Source organism: Sinocyclocheilus rhinocerous, unplaced genomic scaffold (assembly GCF_001515625.1).
Source record: "Sinocyclocheilus rhinocerous isolate Xijiao unplaced genomic scaffold, SAMN03320098_v1.1 scaffold1275, whole genome shotgun sequence".
Taxonomy (NCBI): Eukaryota; Metazoa; Chordata; class Actinopteri; order Cypriniformes; family Cyprinidae; genus Sinocyclocheilus; species Sinocyclocheilus rhinocerous.
This window is the reverse complement of record NW_015628268.1, coordinates 52,410-75,375: the sequence shown is the minus strand read 5'-3', so window position 1 is coordinate 75,375 and position 22,966 is coordinate 52,410. Positions and strand designations below refer to the sequence as shown.

Genomic DNA, 22,966 nt, shown 5'->3' with positions numbered 1-22,966 from the left:
GGCGGCGGCAACAATACTACAGCGAGAATAAAAGTTATGCCTTGTTTCTTTGCGTGAACATTTGGGCGGTGTTATGCAAATCTTCCCACATCGTGATGTAGACATGTGGGGGCGTGTTAGAACGATCCGTTTTAGGAAGGCGTGGTTGACTCTTAACTTTTATAAAGAATATCTCTTTGGATTTGAGACTTTAGTCTGTGCAACTTTACAGATCTTCTTTATGCACCAAGAGCTTGTAACACTCCAAAGAGAAAGGAAAAATTTAAATCGCATCATATGACCCCTTTAATTATGCAAATGTGAAAATAAAGCATCACTGGCACACATTGTTTTCCCAAATGCATGTTAAACAGCACACATCGTGAGCCGCTCGAGGGTAAATGAACACAGTGCTGCTCTTCACTCTGAAACATGCAGCGCATCAGACTTCAGTTGCAGTATTTTGTGGTTTGTTAAGCGTACTAAGCTAAATCGCAATATTGGTTTTAGCTCGATTGGCAGATGCTTTGCTAAAGCAATGGCGCAAAACACAATGTTAAAGATCTTTTATGCTGTCATGAGAAATATATATACAAAAATGTGGTATTATGAAACATCGGTTTTGGTTATCATTATGATAATAAATATGAAACACTGGCTACTGTGAATGGGAAAATTTGTAAAACTGCTTGTTAAGATAAAGTTTCAATAACATCAAATCATCAAAAAAAATCTGACAATAACGGTATCATAAATTATGCTAAAATCACACTAAAAACTAAAAATGTATTATGCTAATGTGTATGTTCAGATTCCACCAAAAAGGAGATTGGCTCTTTACTAAATGGCTGGACTATCATTCCTACAGTCGCCTTATTGAGCGTTAAAATTTCTCCCATTAATTTTTATATGAGTGTTCCTCTTCTTTTTCTGTAATGTCTCCACCTGTACTCACAGGGGCTTCCTAGTGGGCTAGATGACATGTCAGACAGAGAGGATCATGGTCACAGGTCAGGGAGTGAGAGCAGCACCTACAGCACCCTGAAAAAGAAAAAGAAGAAGCCCAAAGAGAAGAAGGAGAGGAAAACTAAACAGCGAAAGAAAGACGATGATGAGGACGACGATGATGACGATGATGGAAACATGAAGGTTCTCACTTAATAGTAGAAATGCTCTATTATACTCTATTAGCCATGAGAATAAATGAATAACAGTTTCTCATGTGACACCAGGAACCAAAGTCATCCAGTCAGCTGATGCAAGAGTGGGGTCTCGAAGATGTGCAGTATGCCTTCTCAGAGGACGACTATAAAACCATCACCAACTACAAAGCCTTCAGCCAGTTTCTTAGGTAGGATTTCAGTTTTCCTTCTGCATGGAAGTTCTAATGCCCTGCTGTCAAGATGTCTTGTTCTATTTTAAAACATTCCTTCTGGCAAATGCTAATGCCTGTATGAAGTAATGACATTATGGTGACAGGTTTTCTAATAATAGGCATTGAAACAAGATGTACTGTCTGACCCACACCATGCATGTCTACTGTAACCAGCATAATATTTAATTTGATAGACACTCTTTTAGTATATACTTCCGATTTCTGATTCATCGTGCCTGAGAACATCCAGTACTTGAGGTAAAATCACCACAATGCATGGCCTCTTATAAAATTTGCCACACAAATTTCAACTTCATTGTCTAAGAATAGTTTTTTCTTTGCAATTTTTTTTGTGGACAGGCCCCTCATTGCCAAAAAGAACCCCAAGATCCCCATGTCAAAAATGATGACGGTGCTCGGAGCGAAATGGAGAGAGTTCAGCGCGAACAACCCTTTCAAAGGCACCTCTGCAACTGCTGTAGCGGCTGCGGTGGCTGCTGCCGTGGAAACTGTCAATGTGGCTCCGCCCATCTGTATTAGAAGTATCCAACAGATCTCACCATCTGGGCCAATCAAAAAAGCCAAAACCAAAGAGGGAAAGGGTAATTTAATGTTCTTTTTGTTGATGTTATATAGGGGTTTATATCTAGGATCAGATTTCCAAAGCAGTTAGTGGAGGCTTTTACATTGTTTACATACAGTATGTAACATGATTAATTATTGGCTTTTGGCAATTCTTTATTTAAATGTGTTTGGTTTTTCACTTACACGATTGCTTTAGTGTAACTTTGAAACTTAAAAGTCAACTGTGTAATTTTATCCTATGAATAGCTTATTTATAGTTGACCCTTCGATTTTATATGAAGTAATTTAACATCAAAATATTAAGTGCGCATATGTGTTTACAAAAAAACCAAAACAGATTTGCAAATGTAAAATGTGTTATATGTATGTCTGGAGAATGGAGTATTGTTCTCAGATCTCACAAAAAAAAATGTTGCTGTTTTGTTTATCTCATCTGGACTGCATTGCAGGGCCTGGCGCTAAGAAAAAAAGTAAGCCAGTGAAAGAAACAAAAAAGAAAGGGAAACCGAAGAAGTCCAAATCGAAAGCAGGCCAGGGTGGAAAAAGGAAAAAAGGCTCTTCGGTGAGAATGCGCTTTCACTGAAATCTTTCTAGGGCTTAACCTGTATCACATGGAAAGATTCCCCTTAGCTATTCAATTGAGAGAGAATTTTTTAGCTTTTCCACTTCCCAGAACAATTCATGGATCATTTGTATAGATATTCTTCCCAAGTGTTCTGGTTCCTCCCAGTTTTATTAGGTTCTTTCTAAAGTTGTTTTCCATGTTATGACCTTTTCATTTTTGATGAAGACTTATTGTGCCTTTTGCATAAACTGTCACATGAAATCATCCAGTTTGAGGAGTATGACCTAATTTTAGTGAATGGTTTAACTGTTTTAATGTCTTATTTCTCAGAGTGAGGAGGATTTCCTGGATGACTTTTCAGACTTTGATGACATCAGCATTCACAGTGCCTCTGTACGCTCAGATACTTCAGCGGCACCCAAGAAGAAGTCGACCCGCCGAGGACGGAAAAAAAGAAAAAGTTAATCTATTATTATTATTGTTGTTGTTAAATACACTACCTATATATATATATATATATATATAAATATAGCTATTACGCCAGTCTTCAGTGTCACATGATCCTTCAGAGATCATTCTAATATACTGATTTACTGCTCAGGAAACAAACAACAACTTTTTTTTGTTACATTATAAATGTCTATACTGACACTTTTGATAAGTTTAATGTGTTCTTGCTAAATACATGTATTAAAAAAAAATCTTACAGATGCTGATTCTTTGAACGGTAGTGTAAGTCTTGTTAACAGAATTAAAGTGTTGTTACATTGAAATATTGTTGTTAAAATTGTGAAATATTATGTATTTGAAATTGCACAGTACTTCTGTTCCATAAACTATTTAGGTTTCTCTTTGAACTCTATTGTTAAAGTAGGAGAGGATGGAGACGGCTACGAGACAGACCATCAAGATTACTGTGAGGTTTGTCAGCAGGGAGGAGAGATCATTCTATGTGACACCTGTCCCAGAGCATATCACCTGGTGTGTCTGGATCCAGAACTGGAGAAAGCCCCTGAGGGCAAATGGAGCTGCCCCCACTGTGTGAGGAAATCCCTCCCTGCTTCACAACAAGCATATACATGCAAAGAAATGCATTCTAGTACATTCAAGGCCACAGAAGCTGTGCTATTCAGACTGACAGTTTACTGCCTCATCTCTCAGGAAAAAGAAGGTATTCAGTGGGAGGCCAAAGATGATGAGGAGGACGAAGATGAGGTTGCTGGTGAGGAGGAAGATGACCACATGGAGTTCTGCAGAGTGTGTAAGGATGGAGGAGAGCTGCTGTGCTGTGACACCTGCCCTTCCTCCTACCACATCCACTGTCTCAACCCACCGCTTCCTGAAATTCCCAATGGAGAATGGCTGTGTCCACGATGCATGGTGAGAAACGTCTGTATGGATCAGTTCAGTTAAAATCATTCTCAAGAGTCTTTGAAATAGCTGAAAATTAGACTTGGCTTTTGAAAGAAATCCTTAATGCTCATCAAGGCTGCATTATTTAAATAAAAATACAGTAAAATAGTAATACTGTGGAATATTATTACAATTTAAAAGAACTGTTTCCTATTTTAATATATTATAAAGTGTAATTTATTCCTGGGATGGCGAAGCTGAATTTTCAGCATCATTATTCCAGTCTTCAGTGTCACATGATTCTTCAGAAATCATTCTAATATGCTGTTTTAGTGCTCAAGAAACATTTCTTATGAAATCAGTTGTGCTGCTAAATGTTTTTGTGTAAACCATCATGCATGATCATTTTTATCAGGATTTTTTGATGAATTTAATTTTTTTCTTTGATGAATAGACAATTTTGATCAATTTAATGTATCGTTTCTGAATAAAGGTATTAATTTCTCCCTCAAAAACACACACACACACACACATTAAAAAAAACATCTTACTGAGCACGATCGTTTTATTTAGGTCTGTTAGTACAGCTTCACAAAAAAAGGACAATTATAGTTGAACTAAAGCATTTTCATGACATTTAAAAAATAAAAATTATTATAAGTCTGTCTCAAATCCAACCTTAAAAGCACAAGTAAAAGCATATGTTGTTTTGAACATTTGAGCACTGTTCATCATCTATCATCCATATTTCCCCTAGTGTCCACCACTAAAAGGGAAAGTCCAGAAGATTCTGCACTGGGTGTGGGGCGATCCTCCTCTACCACCTGAGGTTCCTCTTGGGCAAGATGGAGAGAAGGTGGACAGTTTGACCAAAATGCCGCTGAAGGGTCGTCCAGAGAGGCAACTGTTTGTGAAATGGGCTGGGCTGTCCTACTGGCACTGCTCCTGGGTCAGCGAACTACAGGTGGGACTCCCACATTTCCTCAGCAAAGACATTAATTAAATCATGCATGCTTTTTTGGCTTGTTCCTGTATCTCTGATTAAGTTTCGGTTCTTTCCCTTGATGCAGTTGGAGCTATATCACACGGTAATGTACCGTAACTACCAGCGTAAGAACGACATGGATGAACCGCCACCGTACGACTATGGCTCCGGGGAGGAGGAGCTTAACAGTGAGAAGAGGAGGAGCAAAGACCCTCAGTATGCAGCCATGGAGGAACGATTTTACCGTTACGGCATAAAGCCGGAGTGGATGATCATTCATCGGATCCTCAACCACAGGTACATGGGCCACAGATAGTAGTGCTAATGCTATACTTCAGACAACATGCTTTTCATGCAGTAATTTATTGTATTATTATATGCCTTAAGACTGTGTTGTGTATGTTAAAGTTTTGATAAGGATGGAGATGTACACTACCTGATTAAGTGGAGAGATTTGCCATACGATCAGTGCACCTGGGAGGCTGATGACTTCCACATCCCAGATTATGACAGCTTTAAACAAGCCTACTGGGACCACAGGTAAGCCATGTCATTTAAATTTAATGTGGATTTAAATGGGCGCAAACACACATACAGAGCTTTCCATGAAGAGGTATTAAATACTGTAGCGCCTGAAGCTCTTAATAAATGAATTTTTAAATGGTCAGTAAAAATGTTGATCATTATCCTCAGAAGTTCATGCTAAAGGTTTTATTTTTATCATTTTTATTAATTTCATATAAGGCCTGCGATTTCTGCAACCCTGCCCTACATTTTTAGCAATAGACAACAAACAAGCATCCAAATTAAATACAGCATTTCTAAAATAAAACTAAAACTTTTCCAGAATGGGTAACAGGGTTTCTAAATTAAGCTGCCTCTCTAGTTATTTGCTAGTTTGGGACTAAATGTTGGTTAATAGCTATTTATAAACCTATTTACGTCAGTAAAAATGTTGATCATTATCCTCAGAAGTTCATGCTAAAGGTTTTATTTTTATCATTTTTATTAATTTCATATAAGGCCTGCGATTTCTGCAACCCTGCCCTACATTTTTAGCAATAGACAACAAACAAGCATCCAAATTAAATACAGCATTTCTAAAATAAAACTAAAACTTGGGTAACAGTGTTTCTAAATTAAGCTGCCTCTCTAGTTATTTGCTAGTTTGGGACTAAATGTTGGTTAATAGCTATTTATAAACCTATTTACCATAAATTAAAAATATTAATGAAAAATAGTAAATACTAAATAGTAAATTAAATTATTAATATTAAAAACAAATAAAAAATGCATATAACTACAATTAATTAATTTTGACTCGTTTTCCTATCATGCTCTAGAAAGTGTCCAAGTAGTATTTCATAGTATTTTTTAATGTTTAGATTATTAATATGCGTAATATTGTAATAGTAATTTTGTTATTTGTAATTAGATTTGAAAAGAATTACTAAAATTACATTACAAATATATTTTTCTTTTTTTATACAGTGAACTATATATCAGTTTTATGTAATTGTTGAAAGACAATATATGTGACAATTTAAGACAGTTATGTGATGTTTAAAACTTTAAAACTTTTTCCTAGATTCATGCTAGCATCCTAAAAGTTCTCAAAATAGAAAGAAAAAAAAACTGAAAAAATTGATTTGTGACTAAAATGAATAAATGAAGAATATTAAGAAATTTGTCACACAAAGTGTGTGAAAAGTGCCATACACTCACTGACTCTGATTTTACCAGGAATATGGTGCTCGGTGAAAGCCATCACCCCCTGCTGTTCAGAAAGGGAAAGAGACTCAAAGAGGAAGTAAAGAGGAGAGAACCTCCACCAGACACTCCGGTTGTGGATGTGAGTGCAATTACTATTTTACTTCATGAATTTATGCCTGAATTTATCTTGCTTTATGAATTTACACTTTTTCAGTTATTTGCGTAGACTGAATCTCAGTATCATTCTCTCTTTTTTATGTGCCATTGGTCACAGCCCACCATCAAGTTTGAACAGCAGCAATGGTACATTGATGACACAGGGGGAACTTTGCACCCATACCAGCTGGAAGGCCTGAACTGGTTGCGATTCTCTTGGGCCCAAGGAACCGACACAATCTTGGCTGATGAAATGGGGCTTGGCAAGACTGTGCAGACTATAGTATTCCTGTACTCACTTTACAAAGAGGTCTGGGCACCAATTGAACTTTTTCAAATGCATTTGAGAGAGGAAGGGAACAGAGTGTAACTGAGTTGCTTGTTTCAGGGTCACTCCAAAGGGCCATTTCTGGTCAGTGCGCCACTCTCCACTATCATCAACTGGGAGAGAGAGTTTGAGATGTGGGCTCCGGATTTCTATGTTGTGACTTATACAGGGGACAAAGAAAGCAGGGCTGTCATACGCGAGAATGAATTTACCTTCGAGGAAGTCAAATTGGGTCGCAAGGTTTTCCGCATGAAGGTAAGAGAGTGCGGTGGACTAGCGTCAACATTTTGATACATTATACCGTGTCCCATCCAAAAAACAATATTTTGCACCAAACCAAAACTGATTTACATCATCCTCTCACTGGTACCTGATTACATATTTCAACATCCTAACAATTTAAAAAGGATCCTAGTTTCTGAAAGGTTTCATTTAGAGGTGCCTTGTTTCTGATCAGAGTTTTTCATCACAGAAGGACACACCGATAAAGTTTCATGTCCTGCTGACGTCATATGAACTGATCACCATTGATCAGGCAATACTTGGCTCCGTTACCTGGGCCTGTTTGGTTGTGGATGAAGCCCACCGACTGAAGAATAACCAGTCAAAGGTACAGAATTCAAGGAAAGATTTATGACATCATCATATTCATAACAAAAAAATATATATAAAATATAATATAAAAAATCCAATGCAATTTATATGATTTAATACCAATGTTAAATATATAATTTAATACCAGTTTTTCCCAATAGTACAGATTTAAAAAATATATATTTTTATTCATTTTACTTTATATGTTTTCTTTCTTGTACATTGTTCAAAATAATAATATAAGAACAAATAAAAAGAAATATTCGTGGAAAATATCAGTGAAAAATTTTAAGATTCCAGTGAAAAAATATTATCAATTTTTTTTTACTTTTTGATCACCAATTTATATTGTTATAGATTCTAATCTATAAATTAATGCTCAGTTTTTCAGAATTCTGAATGGCTACAAAATCTACTATAAGCTGCTGCTGACTGGAACCCCTTTGCAGAACAACCTCGAAGAGCTTTTTCACCTGCTCAACTTTCTCACCCCAGAGCGCTTCAAGTAAGATTGCAGACTGCATGATTCACCTGGTGATTCATACTGTAGATCTGCTCGTAGAATAACGATCCCCCGCAGAGCGATCACGGGGCTTAGATTGAAACATGTTTTTCATATGATTTGATGGAAGTGAATTCTATCTTCCCTTATATCCAAATGAAAATGTGGTTGTGCGCAGTAACCTGGAGGGCTTTCTGGAGGAGTTTGCGGACATCTCGAAAGAGGACCAGATTAAGAAACTACACGACCTGCTTGGGCCACACATGCTCAGGAGACTGAAGGCAGATGTGTTTAAGAACATGCCGGCAAAAACCGAGCTCATAGTGCGAGTAGAGCTCAGCCCAATGCAGAAGTCAGTCTTGGTTTCTCTGTTCCTAATGCTACATCAATTTATTCATAAGATAATTTAATGTTTTTTTCTCTCACAGAAAATACTACAAGTTCATTTTAACACGTAACTTTGAGGCGTTGAATTCCAAGGGAGGAGGGAACCAGGTGTCTCTTCTTAACATCATGATGGACTTGAAGAAATGTTGCAACCATCCCTACCTGTTTCCAGTTGCTGCAGTGGTGAGGAGGGGAGGGGAGGGGAACATATGGAGGCCCCCAGTTTATATCACTGCAGTGCTTTATTGTTAGCACATGTAATGGCAATACATTTTCTGTTTTATAAGAGCTATTTAAAAACTTTTGTTCAGGAGTGTATTGTTTCTTATGTCTGCAGCGAATTTGATGCATAGTATTGGCCTTATCTTACATTCTCATGTTCAAGGACAAAACATTCTGTGATATTGAAGTTGTTTACTCTTAGAAACATTGCCTGCTGACTATTAATGATGCCTGCTAAGGCAAGCACCACTTTTACTATTGCTTATACTTGGAGTTAAGGGTTTTCCAAAATTATGGATGTGAATGTGCTATGGACGTGAATGATACCTCAAATGAAGTGGCTTAAAGAGATGTGGTTTCCTGCATGAATAGACTTTACTTGGTGGATTATGAAACAATCCCATGCTTACACTGGAGGGACCTTAGCCATATCTAGGAACCAGAATATCATAGACACTGGAGTGATTTGAACCCAAAACACTCAAGTAATCATATTCTATTGAGCTAAAAACTACAATACGTAGACAATAGCAATAGCTATGCCATGCCAGTCACCCACAAAACCCTTGCATTTTGGTGCCGAGCACTGTTCTTATTTTCTGAGCTGTTTTAATGGTTGCTACAGATGTGTCTTGTAACAAAACATTTATTTTTGAAAATATAAATACTTAAATACTTTGATTAAACTGATCAAAGGCAAAAGTTACAAAATATGTATATTTCAAATAATGAAATATAAACCTATGAAATATAAACCTTCTAACCTCATTTAAACCTTCTATTTATCAGAGAATCCTGAAAAAAATGTTTCCCCTAAAAATAAAGCATCACAACTGTTTTCAACATTGATAATAAAAAGAAATGTTTTAGGAACACCAAATGAGAATATTAGAATGATTTCTGAAGGATCATGTGACACTGAAGACTGGAGTAATGATTCTGAAAATCCATCACAGGAATAAATTATATATATAAAAAAATTATTGAAAGAGAAAACTGTAAATTTAAATTGTATTAATATTTCACAGTATTACTGTGTCCTGTATTTTTGCTCAAATAAATGCAGCTTTGGTGAGTGTCAGACGTCTTTCAAAATCATTTAAAAATCTTACCAACCCCAAACTTTTGAATGATTTATAATATGGTTTATAAAACAACTTTTATATAATATTTTTTTATTAACATTTGTCAAGTCTTTTGTATGTTTTGATTTTTATATATACAGGAAGCTCCGGTCTTACCCAATGGTTCTTATGATGGCAACCTCCTGGTGAAATCCTCAGGAAAACTCACCCTGCTTCAGAAGATGCTCAAAAAACTGAAAGATGAAGGGCACAGGGTTCTCATCTTCTCTCAGGTATAGTGTTTGGTACTTATTCCCTCTTTTAGAGCTTAGAATACCCTGTGAATAACATTAAAAAAAAACTTAAATACGTGGCGGTCTTGCCTTTATTTCAGTGGAAGATTAATTAGATGGTAAACTGTGAATAGAAAATAAGAGCGGAGCTCATTCATCTTTTAAATGGAGTTGACAAATGAAAAGGCGGGGCCTATATTTATCTCCGCATTATTGTTTAGTCCTTAGACTCTTTTCCCTCCCATTTTAAATTGCTTGTGGAATCACTGCATCCATTAATTTGATGAATGGCACAGGTAAAGGGAGGATGTCTCGATGTGCCTTCATTTTGCCACCCTTTTATTTCCCAAGTGCTTGAAAATAAACAAACATATTAATGTTATGGCATGTCGTATGTTTCTTAAGTCCTTTAAGCTTGATTAAAGAGGAGGACCGTGTTTCTGTCCCCTCTTGTTGTTGTTTTTTGCATAGATGGAATTAAGCATGAGCTGGCAAGCTGAGTTTGCTTAACATTTTGCTTAACGCTGCCATTTGTCCCTTTGTTGAATACCACTGTTATCTTCCTGTTTATGTCTCATCCTGCACTGTTGATCCCTCTCTCAGATGACAAAGATGCTAGATCTGCTAGAGGACTTCCTGGAGTTTGAAGGATATAAATACGAGCGTATTGATGGGGGCATCACAGGGGGACTGCGACAGGAGGCCATTGATCGCTTTAACGGTGAGGATTCCGGCAGTGAAACTGCAGTGATGTCTGTGTGTGTGGGGGATAGTGGATACTAAGGCGCTCTTACTGACTGTCTGTCACCCTGTGTGCAGCACCCGGAGCTCAGCAGTTCTGTTTTTTGCTGTCCACACGTGCTGGAGGATTGGGTATCAATCTGGCAACCGCAGACACTGTGATCATATATGACTCTGACTGGAACCCACACAATGATATTCAGGTAATGCAAACAACAGTGCTGGGAAAGCTACCTTAAACTGTGACATATAATTTAAAATGGTTAAAGTACTCTTTTAAAAAGTATTTAGCTGCGCTGCAAGCAACTACACTAGCTATATATATATATATATATATATATATGATACATTATATTATAGATAGTCATATATTAGACTTTATTATTTAATTATTGCTTTTGTTTTTCTTGCTGTGTTCTTTCTTTTTTCTCTTCATCAATCTTTTCTCTTGGTCCTTGCAGGCATTCAGCAGGGCACATCGTATCGGGCAAAATAAAAAGGTGATGATCTATCGCTTTGTAACTCGGGCATCCGTAGAGGAGCGTATTACCCAGGTGGCCAAACGAAAGATGATGCTGACCCACCTGGTGGTGCGCCCCGGCTTGGGCTCTAAGACGGGCTCCATGTCCAAACAGGAACTTGACGACATCCTCAAGTTTGGCACTGAGGAGCTGTTTAAAGACGATGTGGAAGCCGCCAGAACAATGGGTTAGCTGAAGTGGTTTAAGATAAACATTACGGCACTTTGCTTGTGGATTTTGTGGATTCCAGTAGTTCATGTCCTAAATCTCTTCTGCAGGAGATAATAAAGAAGGAGAGGAGGGCAGTGTGATCCACTATGATGATAACGCCATTTCCAAACTGCTGGACCGTAGCCAGGATGCCACCGAAGACACAGAGATCCAGAACATGAACGAGTACCTGAGCTCATTTAAGGTGGCTCAGTATGTGGTGAGAGAGGAGGATGGAGAGGTGAGATACAGATGCTTTGCTGTTTTTATTAAACAAGGGATGAAAATGAATGCTGGTCAATCCTTTGAAAGTGACTACCTTAGAAATGCTTTATTTCTTTTACTCTTCTATGCTCAAGAGGGCATAGATGTGCAAGTTGCAGCTTCTTTCACAAAAGCTTCGTATTGTGTGGAGGGGCAGCATCAATGTGGCTTTGTTCACATTTTTGACATTTCATAAAAAGTTTTCATTAAAATTCTGACCTGATGCGTACACTACCATTCAAAATTTTGGGGTCACTTAGATTTTTTTTTTTTTTAACTTTAATACCTTTACTTAGAAAGGTTGCAGTAAATTGATCAAAATTAGCAATAAATATATTTATAATGTTACAAAAGATTTATATTTGAAATAAATTATGTTCTTTTGAACTCTATTCATAAAAGTATTCTGGAAAAGTATCCTGTTTTCAGCATTGATAATAAGAAATGTTTCTTGAGCAGCAAGTCAGCATATTAGAAAGATTTCTGAAGGATCATGTGACACTGAAGACTGAAGTAATGGCTGATGCTCAAAAGCAGCTTTGCCATCACAGTAATAAATTACTGTAGCGTCTGGACCAATCAAACACACAATTTTTCATTTGATTTTGTATCACACTTGACGTTGTTCATTGTTTGCTCATAACTGGAGTGACTTAATCATGCAGATTTATGCTACAAGCTCTGTGTAGAGTTGTACAGTAAGAAAGTTATTTCCCTTAACCAGGAAATTAACGTTCTTAGAATTGACAGACAGTTGACCCTGAGAGGTCAAGTAAATATCTACAGTGGATCTAAATATTTGTAATTAATTATAACTAGTTATGATTAATTATTCATATTTCCCCATGAATGAGCTGATTCGCTACATTACATTTTAAAATATTTCACAATATTTCAGAGTGGTAATGTATGTAATTTCATAAAAAGCACAAAACATTTGGAGCTGTGTTTGAATGCACTCATTTTCATTTTCATTCTCTTTTTCTTTTTTGTGACATTCACTATGCAGTGAATGATGAGTGAGTGTTAGCGGTTTTGGACATTAATGTGTAGAAAGTCATTTTTTCTCTCTCATGCTCCTGTAGGGAGATGTCATGATAGACATGGGCAAAAGCAAAATTTTCAGTTTTCCATCCCCATTTCACACTGACAGATACTCACAGTATGAGAAAATCTCCTGGGATCATGCTGATTCTTACATCATTATTATAGCAACCCATGTAGATGCACATCTCTCTGAAGAAACGGATCAGATTTCAGCAATAGCAAAATGACAGACAATAAGTCCTAAAGTGTGGATTTGCTACAATGGTCAAAGTATTAGGGTCCTCTCTATATGTATCATGATAACGCTGTACTATGCTTTGAAGTACCTTGGAGTACCATGGTATATGAATATGGTAATGATTCAGTATAATGGTACATATCAAATTATTATTTTGATAATATCACTGGTACCACCACAGTCCTTTTCTGTTGAAACAAAAACCTGCATTATGAAGGGAAAGCTTCATCCAGATTCAAAATGGGACTAAATAATAAAAAATAAATAAAAAAGAATTATATTATCTCATATACAAATACCAAATGTTTAGGATTATTGTTAGTAAACAATAAATATAATAAGATTAACTGAAGTCGATAATAGGCCTGTGATAAATTATCTGTATTTGTGTGTGTGTGTGTGTGTGTGTGTGTTCCTGCAGGAGGAGGTCCAGAGGGAGATTATTAAGCAGGAAGAGAATGTTGATCCAGACTACTGGGAGAAGCTCTTGAGGCACCATTACGAGCAGCAGCAGGAGGATCTGGCCCGGAACCTGGGCAAAGGGAAACGTATCCGCAAACAGGTCAACTATAATGACGCCTCTCAGGAGGACCAAGGTACCCAAACACAGATGCTGACAGTGCTATAACTCAGTGTAAAACTGTGTATATGAGTCTATCTGAGTTTACAAGCATTCTCTCTCAATCCTGTTCTCAGAGTGGCATGATGATCTTTCAGATAATCAGTCTGAGTACTCTGTTGGGTCCGAGGATGAGGATGAAGATTTTGAGGAACGTCCTGAAGGTAGGCGTCTTTATATATATATATATACATACACATATACATATACACACACACACACACACACACACACACACACACTACTGTTTAAAACTTTGGGGTGAGTATGATATGTATATGTGTGTGTGTATATATATATATATATACTGTATATATATATATATATATATAAATAAATACCTTCATAAATTAATACTTATATTCATCAAGGATGCATTAAATTATAATGTTATAAAATATTTCTATTTAAGCTGTTTTTTTCTCAATTCATTTAATTTATATATTAGAGTAAATAAAAGCATTATAATCGAATATACGTAGATAGATAGATAGACAGACAGACAGACAGACAGACAGACAGATAGATAGATAGATAGATAGATAGATAGATATTTAATAGTTATTTAATATTTTGAATTTTACAGATCTTCTTTATGCACCAAGAGCTTGTAACACTCCAAAGAGAAAGGAAAACTTGAAATCGCATCATATGACCCCTTTAAGGATCATGTGACAATGAAGACTGGAGTAATGGCTGCTGAAAATTCAGCTTTGCATCACAGGAATAAATTAAATTTTTAAATATACTCAAATAGACAACAGCTATTTTAAATTTATTTCACATTTTTATGAAATAAGTGTAGCCTTGATGAGCATAAGAGACTTTTTTTCAAAAACATAAAAAATCATCATACTTGGTATGCACCTAAATGAGTTCCTCTTCCTCCAGGAGGACGCAGACAATCTCGAAGACAGTTGAAGAGCGAGCGGGACAAACCATTGCCGCCGTTGCTGGCTAGAGTTAGTGGTAATATAGAGGTAAATCTTCTTAGAATTTTATGAAAAGAGGGAGTTTGTGCATAATTCCTTTCTTCAGGTGAAGCTTTGGCTGTTTACCTTGTTTTTAACTTGATAGATATAAAGATCTAACTTGAAGTTGATTTTTTTATTTGTGAATAATTTAAATTATTTTCTTTAACATTCTACAGCATTATTTACTTTAAGGTGGATTTTAACCCAGATTTTTATTTGAAAGTAGCAGTGAACATAGAATAAGCAAATTAAACAGGATATAAATCATATATATATATTAGGTTCAGGAGTTTGAGCATGTGAATGGGAAGTTTAGTACACCAGATTTGATTCCTGTAGGATTGGAGCTGAAAAAACTTACTGAAAGTGTGTCGTCGGACCCCAACACACCTGTTCCTGCCAGTCCGGTTCCGACTCAACCCAGCACACCTGTTCCTTTAGGTGTGTGAAAGTGTGTGTGTGTGTACTACACAATGAAACCCTGGTTGTTTGTGAATAACTGGACTGTTACATTTGTTTTTACAGAAAAGACAGAGTCAGTGTCTTGTTCTCAAGAAGACAAGGACATTACAGAACCAGAGAGCACCAAATCGCTGGACCCTGAGGTCAGACTGAAGTCATCCATAAATATCTCCCTTGTCTTTTATTTCTCTTATCCTTATTAAAATCTCTCTCTTCTCACAGAAGCCAGTTATGCCAGAACCCTCCCCTGCCCCAGAGAAAGCTAATGATGGAGAAGAACCAAAAAGCGGAAGTCCTGAAGGAAAAGGAATGGAAGAGAGCGAGAAGAATGATACCCCTTCTGTCCATTCAGAGCCATCGTCCAATCAAGCACAGCCACCCACAAAACCTAGTGAGCAGACAGCCAATCAGACACCATTAGGTGAGGGTTCTTCACTATGCGTATAATGATTCTATAAAACATTTCTCTCAATAAACAAAATATTAAAATATTTTGTTTATTCAAGACTGTGGTAAAGGGAAAGAAACTTCTCCGGAGACAGGGGAAAATAAAGCCAGCCCAGCAAAAATAGATGATAAGGAGCAAAAACCAGGTCAGTATTCGTGGCATTTGTTCATAAAACTTCCAAAAACAGAATGAAAGGGGTGGCCGAGATTCCAGATCCATTTATCTTCAAATTGGCATCTTAAAACACACTTTCCACTAAATGGATACAAAATAACGCCTGAAACTCTTTTTCAACAAATGGTCAGTAAAAGTAGGTGCTTAACCTGAAAATGTTTTTTTAATTATTTTTTTTATTTACTTTTTTATGTTATGTTTTATGTTTAATTTTTATGAAACCCTGTTACCAAAGAATGTTTAAATATAAATGATTTGTGTGATTTTTGTATTTTTCTGGCATTAAAAATTAAAACAGACATCCAAATTTAATAGACAGCATTCAGAAAATAAATATAAATTTGATAAATATATATATATATCTTTAGATGAAATGTTTGAGCTTGACACATGCAGTCAACACTAAAATTTCATCTAAAGATATATATATATATTTATCAAATTAATATATCAACACTAGTCAACACTAAAATTTGTGTAAAAATTGGAATGAGATTTTGGTCAGTTTAGTAATTCTCACAACAAAAGGATTTGATCCATAAGGCTTAAAAAATGAATTGAACACCCTTATTCTCTGCCTTTGCCAAACTATGTAGTTTCTGCAGCCATTCCTGATGATTTAAAATCTGAAGACCCCCCTGAGAACCAATTGAATGGAGAGAAAGACGCGAAGGATGACACGGACGAGAGCCACAGAGATGACAAGAACAGCATCAAGACCCGGTTCATGTTTAACATCGCAGATGGTGGATTCACTGGTGAGTTGTAGTCTTATTGACGTCGTTCTGATTTGTTGTCTCGCTTCGATGGGCATCAACGCATGCACACATACTGTATCATGGACAGCAGATTCAAAATTCTGTGTGAATGATAGCAGAGATACAGAGTGTTTATATGTGTTCAGAATTACACACGCTGTGGCAAAACGAGGAACGTGCAGCTGTATCATCTGGCAAAATGTACGACATCTGGCACCGTCGCCATGACTACTGGCTGCTGGCTGGCATTGTAACGTATCCTCACTGTTCTTTCCATGGCACATCTCTTATCGTTTTTCTTTTTCTGTTGGTTTTGTTCTTTCTCTTCTTTCCTTTTGATTAATTTTTTCTTTCGGACCTTCATGTAGTTGTGAACATAAATGAGTGTGATGTGCCAGTTTGAATAAATGGAATTGGGAATTAGAACTGCATCATTTAATTTCATTCATATAAGTTACACTACTGTTCAAAAGTTTGGGGTAGGTAAGATTTTTTTTATATTTTTAAAAGAAGTCTTTTATTCTCCAAGGCTGCATTTATTTGATCAAAAAACAAAACAGTAATATTATGAAATATTATTACAATTTGAAAGAACAGTTTTCTATGTTAATATATTTTAACATAGAAACAAAAGACAAAACAAATTTTTCAGTAGCCATTATTCCAGTTTTCATTGTCACATGATCCTTCAGATATCATTCTAATATTTTGGTGCTCAAAAACTTTTCTTAACATCAATATTAAATATTCTGTAATTAAATATTAAATAATAAATAATAATTAAATATCAATATTCTGCCTACCATTTTTGTGGAAACAGTGATTCTTTGATGAATAGAATGTTCAGAATTTATTTAAAAGAACAGCATTTATTTGCAATATAAATCATTTGTAACATTATAAATGTCTTTACTTTTTGATCAATTCAATGCATCGTTGCTGAAAAAGTATTAATTTTTAATAATCAAAAAAATACTGACCCAAAACATTTTAACAGTAGTGTATTACTTCCTTTTTCGATGTGTTTTTTTTTTAAATAGTTCACCCAACTTATTCTTTAAAGTGCTGTTCTCTTTCATAGGTTCACTCTACACTGTGAAGTCGTTGCTATGGGAACACCTTCTGTGAAGCCCTTATACCATTACGCCATTTTATTGGCCAGTAGCGCTTAGCACCACCCCAAGAAATACGTCTCATATGCTCATATTAGCATATCGTGCTATGCGCGATTTCATCAGATTTATTTTCCTTCCGGAAGCGGATTATCTGTTGCCCATAGGAAAGAGTTTTTGTCATGTTCTTTGCTACTTTTCAAAGCTGTTACTCCATCCAATTCGGGAAAGGATTGGGAGATCCCGGCTTTGAGTCAAGAGATTTTGTCACTCCTAGAGAAAGGGGCTATAGAAGAAATACCCCCCACTCAGATGGAGTCAGGCTTTTACAGCCATTATTTTGTTGTGCCCAAGAAGGATGGTGGTTTACATCCAATTTTGGATTTACGCTGCATAAATCTTGGGCTCAGAGTGAGCAAATTCAACATGCTGATGTTAACATCCATTTTGTCTCATATCCGAACCGGAGATTGGTTTGTGACTATCGATCTAAAGGATGCGTACTTCCACATCCAGATCATCAAGAGACTCAGGAAATTCCTCAAGTTCGAGGGCAAAGCTTACCAATACTGTGTTCTTCCGTTTGGACTGGCACTGATGCAGCTCTGGCCCTGTTGCGGCTCCAGGGCTTCCGGATTTTGAATTACCTGTACGATTGACTGATATTAGCTCAATCACAGTATTAGGTGATAGCTCATCGAGGCTTGGTACTCTGTCATTTGAGGAGCCTAGGATTAAGCGTAAACCTACAGAAGAGTGTGTTGCTGCCACGTCAGCAAACAACTTTTCTGGGCGTGGACTTGGATTCTTGCACAATGCAGGCACATCTGTCTCCTGCACATGTTCAGTCATTACAGACCTGTCTGAGTCAGTTTAGGGCTTCTAGTCCACGTGGGTTTATGCCGCAGACTGATGGGTCTTATGGCAGCAGCGTCCCCTGTGGTTCAGTTGGGCCTGCTCCACATGAGGCCATTCCAGTGGTGGATAAAAATCCATAACATTTCACCTCACTGCCACCCATTCCACAGCTATGATGACACGCAGAGGTTTTCATGCTCTGTGGTCTCGTACCTGAATCGTCAAGGGGGACTACTTCCTCGACCCCCTGTGCAGATTGGTGAGACATGTCCTTCTTTGGGCACAGACCAAGTTTCTGTCAGTCAGAACGGTTCATGTCCCAGGTTTTCTGAACCTGGGAGTGGACCTACTTTTGAGGCCGGTCTTGGAGCCCGGAGAACGGAGGTTACATCCTCAGGTGGTGAGCCTCAAATGGCAGAGGTTCGGCCGAGCAGAAGTAGACTTGTTTGCTTCAAGAATGACTGTGCATTGCCCGCTCTGGTTCTCCCTGTTTCCTCCGTTACCTCTGGGAGTGGACGCTCTGGCTCAGGAGTGGCCCAGGACCAGAGTTATGCCTTCCCATCGATCCATTTGCTCTCAGTGGTTCTGCTCAAAGTACTTTGCTGGTGGCCCCATTCTGGCCCACTCAGACGTGGTTCTCAGACCTGGTCAGTCTACTAGCTGGCCCTCCTTGGGAGGTTCCCCTCAGGCATGACCTGCTGACTCATGCTCATCACCCCTGTTTTCCCGTTTCATGCAAGGGTCGAGACGGCTTAGGCCTTTCCACCCTGTACAAATTCTTTCATGGGATTTATCTATCTTCCTGGAAGGTCTGGCAGGCCATCCATTTGATCAATTGGAGTCTGTGTCAGAGAAGTTTTTGACCCTGATGACGGTCCTTTTGGTGGCTCTATCCTTTTGCTTCCAGCAGGTGGTCTTGGAGGCTTTTCCCCTTTCTGATGAGGGGATTGGAAGTGATGTGCGACTTCCTAGTCTTTGCCCGGTGAGGATATTGAAAATCTACGTTGACCGCTCAAACCAGTGGCGTAGATCTGACCAATTGTTTGTATGTTTTGGCAGTAAAAACAAGGGAGCTGCTGTCACCTAACAGATAATGTTTCATTGGGTGGTTGAGGCTATCTCTGCAGCCTATGTCGCTTGGCTTCTATGCACTAGAGGAATGGCTTCTTCTCAGGCTCTTTTTAAGGGCTCTTCATTGGATGATATTTGTGCTGCGTCAGGATGGACCTCTTCAAACTTTGATCAAGTTCTACAGACTTGACGTGAGGATGGCTCCCAGGTTTTATCTGCTTGAGTGGACTCTTTCCTCGGTCTTCCAGCTATCTTCAGGTACTTGAAGGCCTTATGGAATATTGTTCCCATAGCGATGGCTTTGCAGCATAAAGTGAACCTATGAAAGGGAACGTCTCGGTTTGTTCCCTGAATAGGGAAAGAGACGCTGCGTCGCCGGCCTTTCCCGTGCATCTCAATTTATCCAGAATCGTGCACCTCTATTTTGCACACAAACAGCTCTTAATTTTTGTTCATGGTATTCAGCTGCAACTAAATGTTTTGCAAAATGAGACACAGAATAAATTGTTTGATATTTAAATGTTTGACTTCATTTTTTTAACCACATTGGAATCAAAACTGGGAATCATTAAGTGGAATCGGAATTGGAATTAATACAATTCAAACGATACACAACCCTAGTAAAACCTTTTCTGTATATGAAGTGAAACCTTAACCAGCTACTCACAGACATGGCTATGCACGGTGGCAGGACATTCAGAATGACCCACGGTATGCCATCCTCAATGAGCCTTTCAAGACTGAAATGCACAAAGGGAACTACTTAGAAATGAAAAATAAATTTCTCGCCAGACGTTTTAAGGTACAAGTTATTATGTGTTTTATTTTAATTAATTAAAGTGATCTTTTATATTCACACATTCTTCATTCACATTTTAGCTCCTGGAACAGGCTTTGGTAATTGAGGAGCAGCTACGGCGCGCTGCATACCTGAATATGACTCAGGATCCCAGTCACCCCGCCATGGCCCTCAACACACGTTTTGCAGAGGTGGAGTGCCTGGCTGAGTCCCACCAGCACCTCTCCAAAGAGTCCCTTGCTGGTAACAAGCCAGCCAATGCTGTGCTGCACAAAGGTGATTTTCTAAAAACATAACAAACAACCTGATGCTTGGAACTGCCCCATATTGCTTGCTGTTAACCACAGTAGCTTTATAAACCAAACATAAACTAAATGTACATTACTGTTCAAAAGTTTGGGGTTAGTAAGATTTGTTAATGTTTTTGAGAGAACTGTCTTATGCTCACCAAGGCTGCATTTATTTGAACTACAGTAAAAACAATAATGCTGCAAAATATTACAGGTTAAAATAACTGTTTTCTATTTTAAAATGTTATTTATTCCTGTGATGGCAAAACTGAATTTTCAGCAGCCATCACTTCAGCCTTCAGTGTTACAAGATCCTTCTGATATCATTCTAATATGCTGATTTGCTGCTGAAGAAACATTTCTTATTATTATCAATGTTGAAAACAGTTGTGCTGTTTTTTTGTAGCATTCTTTAATTGAAAAAAAGCTTTTATTTGAGAAATATTTTATAACATAAATGTCATTTTGTCACTTTTGATCATTTTCATGTATCCTTGCTGAATAAAAGTATTAATTTCTTTCAAAAACAAAACAACAAAAACTTACTTGGGCGTGTTTAAACTATCCCTTTTTATGTTCACTGGTGTTGTTTTAGTGTTGAATCAACTGGAGGAGCTGTTAAGCGATATGAAGGCTGATGTGACACGGATTCCCTCCATGCTTTCGAGGGTCCCACCCGTCTCTGCCCGGCTCCAGATGTCAGAGCGGGGCATCCTCAGCAGGCTCACCAGCTGGGGCAACGAGCCGCCACCTCAGCAGGTCAGCATGACATGTCTTTTGCCATATGTGTAGTCCATGTAAGATGAATAATAGATGAGCCTCATGTGGATGAACCTTCATGTAAGAATGTTTTGTTTCATCTCCTCTCAGCCTTTCCCTCAGGGCTCTTTCGGCTGTTCTCAGATGTATAATAGCAGTTTCGCCGGAGGGTTCCGTGGACCTGGAGGCACTGCGATGGTGAACTACAGCCAGATGCCCCTGGGGCCGTACGTCAGCGGTTAGTGGCCTACATTAGCCTTGAAATGAAGAACACGTAATAAATTCCTATTGATAGTTTTCACGTGACGTCACACCCTTATAGGAACGCCCACCTGGAGGGCAAAACGAAGCTTTGCTCCACTGACCGCAAGTTATTTTTTACGCAGTTTGCATTAAGTTGTAATGTAGTAAAACGCAGATATTAAAAGGCGAAATTCAGTAAACACCTTATTGATTATGTATATTTTGTACAGGCAAGCAGATGAAGCCAGAATATAAATGCAATGTGCAAAGTTTCACGTTAAATGGTTTCCCATAGAAAACCATTAGAAGGAAAACACTGAACCATTAAGCGGATTGCATTCATATTCCGGCCTCATCTGCTTGCCTAATGCTTATGTAAGCTATGCATCATTAATATAGAGAATATTACTGTTTTTAAATATATTAAGGCACTTTAAATGTTTTTACAAAGTTTTGTCGCACTATTTAATGATTTAAATATTGCCGCGGGTGCTTAATATGGATTGCAAATGGCCAAAACTTGCATTTTGTTCACATACCTTTGTTTTATTCTTTTGAGAGGTGATCTAAATATTTGCGGTGTTGAAACAGATGGAAAATTGACAGGCTTGTTCTGCAGTTCTATGGATGTGTTGCCCTCCAGGTCTTCGAGCCGGTCACGTGACTGAAAGCCACAGTTAGACTAGTGCATAAATATCTACATTAATATCTAGGGATATTATCTAGTCTAGGGAAAGCAGTGTGAGAACAAGACGTATCCACTGAGAAAGTAATTAAATAGGTATATATGGGTATATATATTAATATATGGAAATATAATGCTGCTGTTCTATAATGCTTCTTTTTAGTGTCCTCAAACGGACCTCCGGCCCCAACCAGCCACCTGGAGAAGAAGTCCAGTGATGCTCTGCGAGATGTGGCCACCCCTGATCTGAAATCAAGCAAACCTAGCGATGTTATATGCATTGAGGACTAGCCCGCAGCTGTTCCGTCCTCTTTCTATACAATACCTACAGACAAAACCGTGGAGAACTCCTCCAAATGATGAATATTAAACAGCAAACCTTATCAGTTGCACTTTTGTCTTTCAGAATCTGTACATGTACGCGCCTGTAAGTTTTATTCGGTAGAGTTCAGTTTCTCTTTCATTCTTTTTTATCTTCTGCGATACGATAGTCTTGATCGATCAAGGAAAGACTAAGGACGCTTATGAAGAGGGCACCCACTGTTCTGACAGTCCTCTGAGCTTAGCCTTTTTTTTTTTTTTTTTATATAAT

At 37.8% G+C, this 22,966-nt stretch overlaps 1 protein-coding gene across 1 annotated transcript in view; it reads left to right on the top strand.

The window, feature by feature from the left end:
• Positions 1 to 22,766, top strand: part of LOC107737210 (chromodomain-helicase-DNA-binding protein 5-like) — a 31,391-nt gene extending 8,625 nt beyond the window's left edge. Inside the window, exons 3-34 of the mRNA XM_016548654.1 lie at positions 937 to 1,128; positions 1,212 to 1,330; positions 1,715 to 1,956; positions 2,389 to 2,501; positions 2,835 to 2,964; positions 3,349 to 3,545; positions 3,666 to 3,884; positions 4,615 to 4,821; positions 4,928 to 5,139; positions 5,251 to 5,382; positions 6,586 to 6,694; positions 6,830 to 7,021; positions 7,100 to 7,294; positions 7,512 to 7,649; positions 8,017 to 8,138; positions 8,314 to 8,487; positions 8,564 to 8,705; positions 9,970 to 10,101; positions 10,705 to 10,822; positions 10,921 to 11,045; positions 11,304 to 11,550; positions 11,642 to 11,814; positions 13,544 to 13,670; positions 15,440 to 15,598; positions 15,684 to 15,770; positions 16,396 to 16,557; positions 16,704 to 16,812; positions 20,268 to 20,400; positions 20,478 to 20,673; positions 21,283 to 21,446; positions 21,558 to 21,684; positions 22,538 to 22,766. Coding sequence (XP_016404140.1) covers positions 937 to 1,128; positions 1,212 to 1,330; positions 1,715 to 1,956; positions 2,389 to 2,501; positions 2,835 to 2,964; positions 3,349 to 3,545; positions 3,666 to 3,884; positions 4,615 to 4,821; positions 4,928 to 5,139; positions 5,251 to 5,382; positions 6,586 to 6,694; positions 6,830 to 7,021; positions 7,100 to 7,294; positions 7,512 to 7,649; positions 8,017 to 8,138; positions 8,314 to 8,487; positions 8,564 to 8,705; positions 9,970 to 10,101; positions 10,705 to 10,822; positions 10,921 to 11,045; positions 11,304 to 11,550; positions 11,642 to 11,814; positions 13,544 to 13,670; positions 15,440 to 15,598; positions 15,684 to 15,770; positions 16,396 to 16,557; positions 16,704 to 16,812; positions 20,268 to 20,400; positions 20,478 to 20,673; positions 21,283 to 21,446; positions 21,558 to 21,684; positions 22,538 to 22,665 — 5,022 coding nt within the window. The 3' untranslated portion in view covers positions 22,666 to 22,766. The remainder of the gene's footprint in view (positions 1 to 936; positions 1,129 to 1,211; positions 1,331 to 1,714; positions 1,957 to 2,388; positions 2,502 to 2,834; positions 2,965 to 3,348; positions 3,546 to 3,665; positions 3,885 to 4,614; positions 4,822 to 4,927; positions 5,140 to 5,250; positions 5,383 to 6,585; positions 6,695 to 6,829; positions 7,022 to 7,099; positions 7,295 to 7,511; positions 7,650 to 8,016; positions 8,139 to 8,313; positions 8,488 to 8,563; positions 8,706 to 9,969; positions 10,102 to 10,704; positions 10,823 to 10,920; positions 11,046 to 11,303; positions 11,551 to 11,641; positions 11,815 to 13,543; positions 13,671 to 15,439; positions 15,599 to 15,683; positions 15,771 to 16,395; positions 16,558 to 16,703; positions 16,813 to 20,267; positions 20,401 to 20,477; positions 20,674 to 21,282; positions 21,447 to 21,557; positions 21,685 to 22,537) is intronic.
• The last annotated feature ends 200 nt before the right edge of the window (positions 22,767 to 22,966 follow it).